The 4,026-nt window shown below is 43.3% G+C and overlaps 1 protein-coding gene across 1 annotated transcript; it reads right to left on the minus strand.

Moving 5' to 3' along the window:
• Positions 1-1,048: 1,048 nt before the first annotated feature.
• On the minus strand, positions 1,049-4,020 carry KLF4 (Kruppel like factor 4). Its single transcript, XM_026866470.1, has 3 exons — positions 3,895-4,020; positions 3,652-3,816; positions 1,049-2,158 (listed from the first exon to the last, which is right to left on the minus strand). The coding sequence occupies exons 2-3, from the start codon at positions 3,809-3,811 to the stop codon at positions 1,983-1,985; spliced, it is 336 nt and encodes a 111-aa protein (XP_026722271.1). The 5' UTR covers positions 3,812-3,816; positions 3,895-4,020; the 3' UTR covers positions 1,049-1,982.
• Positions 4,021-4,026: the final 6 nt, after the last annotated feature.

The raw sequence follows: 4,026 nt of genomic DNA on the forward strand, positions 1-4,026 counted from the left end.
GACATTTAATAGCATACCTAAGGCACACCTGGGCACAAAAAGTTGGTATTACCACTCTTATTTTATTACTGTAAAAATGTGAATGGCTTTTGCCTGTAATTTGTTTTCCACACTCAGCTTTGAGTGCTACATACATCCAAATTCCTATGTGACTGACATTTTAAACCAGTGGAAGAATTTTCTTTCTTCCCTTTACAAAGAGTAGTGAGAAAAGCAGGTCCTATTCACCAAGTATTCACTTTGAAATCACCTTATTGCTACGCATCTGTAAAGCCACTGGAGCAGTGAGGACTCTAAGGACAATTACAACAAAAACGGTAACAACCTGAGGCATGCAGGAGGTTCACTGCATTTAACTGCAGCAGAGTGAGTGCAGCTGAAGTTACACGGGAGACCTTACAGCATCACACGAATGTACAGATAAAAGTTTTGAAGAGATGGCACAGTCAGCCTTCCCAAGTTAAGTCTGCATACCAGGATTCCTGTAGGAATTTTGGCTTTTCAGATACTGCAGAATTACTGAATTCCCAGGACAAAGCACCTCCATGTAGTTTACTGTTAAAAGATGTTATATGCACACACTCTTTATTCCTCGAGTCAGGTTTATTCTCTGTGGTATTACTCAGTTGATTTTTCCTTCATTCACATTAAAATGGTTACACCAGCATATCTGAGAAGCCCAAGAAAATGAAGCTAGAAAATGTTCATGCTGAAAAGACCACTACAAAAAATTATTAGAATTTGTTGTCCTTGAGTATGCAAAGTCTAATGTCCCCAAAAGATGCATTTCCCCTTAAAAATAATTCAAACTGAGTTACCTTAAAAATGGTAAATTACAGTTCCATCATGCAGGTAAGGTAAATGGCTATTCAATATTCAGAGCAAAAATTTTCAGTACACCTTTTTCCCTAAAAAGCTGTGTTAAATCATCACCGCACTTATACAATCCTATCTTTCAGAATCTTGAGACTACAAGCCTTCAGTGCCACCCCACCTTGCCTCGGGAAACTCAAACTTTCTTTGGACATATCCACGCACAGAAGAAAATTGGAGCAGCCATTCAGATAAAATATTATAAGTTTATTTAAAACTTATTTTGCACTTGAATATGCAAAATACAAATTCCAACAAAATGTTCATTTTTACTTCGCAGTTTACAAATATACAAAATAAAAGTTTGCTTAAATTTATATTACATATTTATGTAAAGAACTATATAGAAAACATTTGTTCTGCTTAAGGCATATTTGAGAATAAACCATTGTACAAACTATTGCACATCGAAACCACAGTGCATTACAGACTGTCTGCATAAACTTATTTTCTTTAAAAAAGATAAACCAGGATTATTTACCTGATTTAGGTCATAATCGGCAATCAGAACACAAAAATATTTCCTTGTCAGATATGCAGCAGTTTGAGAACTTTGGCTTCCTGTTTTTGGTACCTCTAGAACCAACAGTCACTAAGCACCATGAAATAGGCTTTTAAAATATAATTCTGTACCTGAATTTTTCCTCCTCTTTTAACATCATAATGGCTTTTAGAAGGAAAAAAATAAAGGAAAGTACAAGATGACATTTACATCTACTATTGCATTGAAAGAAAATTAAGGGAATGTAATTTCCCTGTGTAATATCCCCACCCTCCGAACTACACACAGTCTGTTTAACCCTGATATCCGTGACTTCCAGTCACTCCTTGGCATTCTGTAGTCCAGAAATAATTCAAGTTGGATTTACAAATGGAATGATAGAAGATCCAGTCATTGACCCCAATGTTTTTGGTTCTCTTTTAAATGTATGTATCTAAAAAAAGTTGCAATGTCTGTATGCAATTATCCCTCTTTTCCACTCTTTAGAAGACTTCACCTTGATTATCTGTAGTGCTTACAACTGTGTTCTCCCCATTTGCAGAAGACAGTCCTTGTGCTGTAAATACTGAATCTCTACAGCTGCTGGGGAAAGATCCACTGCTTCCAATTAAAAGTGCCTCTTCATGTGTAAGGCGAGGTGGTCTGACCTGGAAAATGCTCTGTCACACCGCTGGCACTGGAAAGGGCGGTGGCCTGTGTGTTTTCTGTAGTGACGAGTAAGTTCATCAGATCGGGCAAACTTCCATCCACAGCCTTCCCAGTCACAGTGATAAGGTTTCTCACCTTCAAAAAAAACAGAAAATGAAACACATTAGTTAGAAGCGGTAGTCATGAAAAAGCACTAACATTCTTCTTTCAAGAATCACTAACATGTGTTGTCCTGGGTAAGAAAAAGGGCAGTACCAAAGAAAACACAATTAACTTGAAGCAGTTGTAAGCAATCTACAAAGACTAACAGACTGTCTTTTCAAGATGTATAGTACTGTAACATGTTGGCATCACTGAAATCTTCACTAAAATGCTCATTTCCACTGTTTGTCTTACACACAAGGCTTCAGAGCACACAAGTTCAGGTAACAGTCTATTTTGGCTGGTTAATGTTATATGATCAAATAACAACCAGAAATAGCTCAGCAGACATTATTAATGTATTTAGGTAATTGTAGGTCTCAAGAATTAAAAAACAGCTGGAAATTTTTTTCATTATAGCTCAGCCTAAGTACTCAATCTTACAGTCTTCACTATAACAAAACCACTATTGACGGCAAGACAAGTTTCTTTGACAATTAGAAACTCCAGGTCCTACACACACTGGAGACTGTGTGACTCAGAGCAGACACTGAATAGATTTCTTCCCGCCCTGCTCCCCCCCCAGCTATTAGCTGAAGATGTAGCCTGACTACTGTAGTTTTTCCCTCTCCCGTCTCCTCTTCAGGAGAAAGTTCTGAATCAAGTTCACAATCCAGGGATTTAAATTATGCAAATCCGCAGGTTATTTAATCACTGTTATGGAATGCCTGCAGTGGCAAAACCACACACATATACCTGCTTTCACAAGCTCAGTTACTGCAACACCACATTGAGCTGCAAGGTTAAAGTTTGAACTTGGGCTCACGTACACACTTTGGCAGATTTTATCCGAACTGTAGCAGTAGTCAATCAACCTTTAAACTGCCTCTGGTGCCAGAGCAGGGGAAGATGTGCTCCCACATGTAGGTGAGGCACGCCATCAGTGCTGCAGGACACAGCTGAAAACCCCACTTGCGAGGGGCCCACCACAGCTTCCTTAGGAAGGGAACAGCAGCTGGCAGAGGTGCATGATCCCTTGCACTAGAGAGCAAGCCAAGACAAGAGGCACGCGTGTGCAAAGCATTTAAGCACGAGCAAAGTAGCATCTTGGAGAGAGGTCTGCTCCATTCTCAGCAGTGGGCCAACAGCACCTAGTGCAACAAATTCCAGCTGACTTCCAAGTACCTCCTAATTAGCTAGCCACACAGCAGGAGAGGAGCTACAAACTCTGCCCTGGCAAGAACCCCACCTGCTCCCACATCTGAGCCCTTCTGAACCATTAAGTAAAATGCCAAGCCAGTAAGCAGAAACTGCACAGGGCTTCATGCAGCCAAGGAGGGGGGGAAAAAAGCCCAGAAACGCAGGGCAGAAAGGTTATGGCTTGTTACTTCTGTCCTTCCTTCCGTGCTCCCCCTTTTCGCCGTCCAAGCAGCTCACCCCGTGCTCCTTGAGGTGGGGCATCCCGCCGAGCCTGCACTGGGACTAACCTGTGTGGGTTCTCAAATGCGCCTTGAGATGGGAGCTCTTGGTGTAGGTTTTGCCACAGCCCGCATAGTCGCAGGTGTGCGTAGCTGTTCTTTTCCTAGGCCAGGACCGGCGTCCCCTCTTGGGCTTGGTCTCCTCAGGCAGGCAGCTCCCCGGCGGCATCAGCTCTGGGGACGGGCAGGAGGGAGTGAGCACGGCCGCCGCCAGCGCCGCAGCTCGCCCGCCGGCGCAGCACGGAGACTCACCTTGGTACTGCAGCGCGCCGGGCGGCAGCTGCTCGGGCAGAAAGGCGGGATAGCCCGGGACCGGGGGGTACCCGGGGGGCAGCGGCAGCGGCGGGTGACTCAGCCCCGGGGTGCCGGGAAGACAGTCTCTGC

Source organism: Athene cunicularia, assembly GCF_003259725.1.
Source record: "Athene cunicularia isolate RWA chromosome Z unlocalized genomic scaffold, athCun1 chrZ_part2, whole genome shotgun sequence".
Lineage (NCBI taxonomy): Eukaryota > Metazoa > Chordata > Aves > Strigiformes > Strigidae > Athene > Athene cunicularia.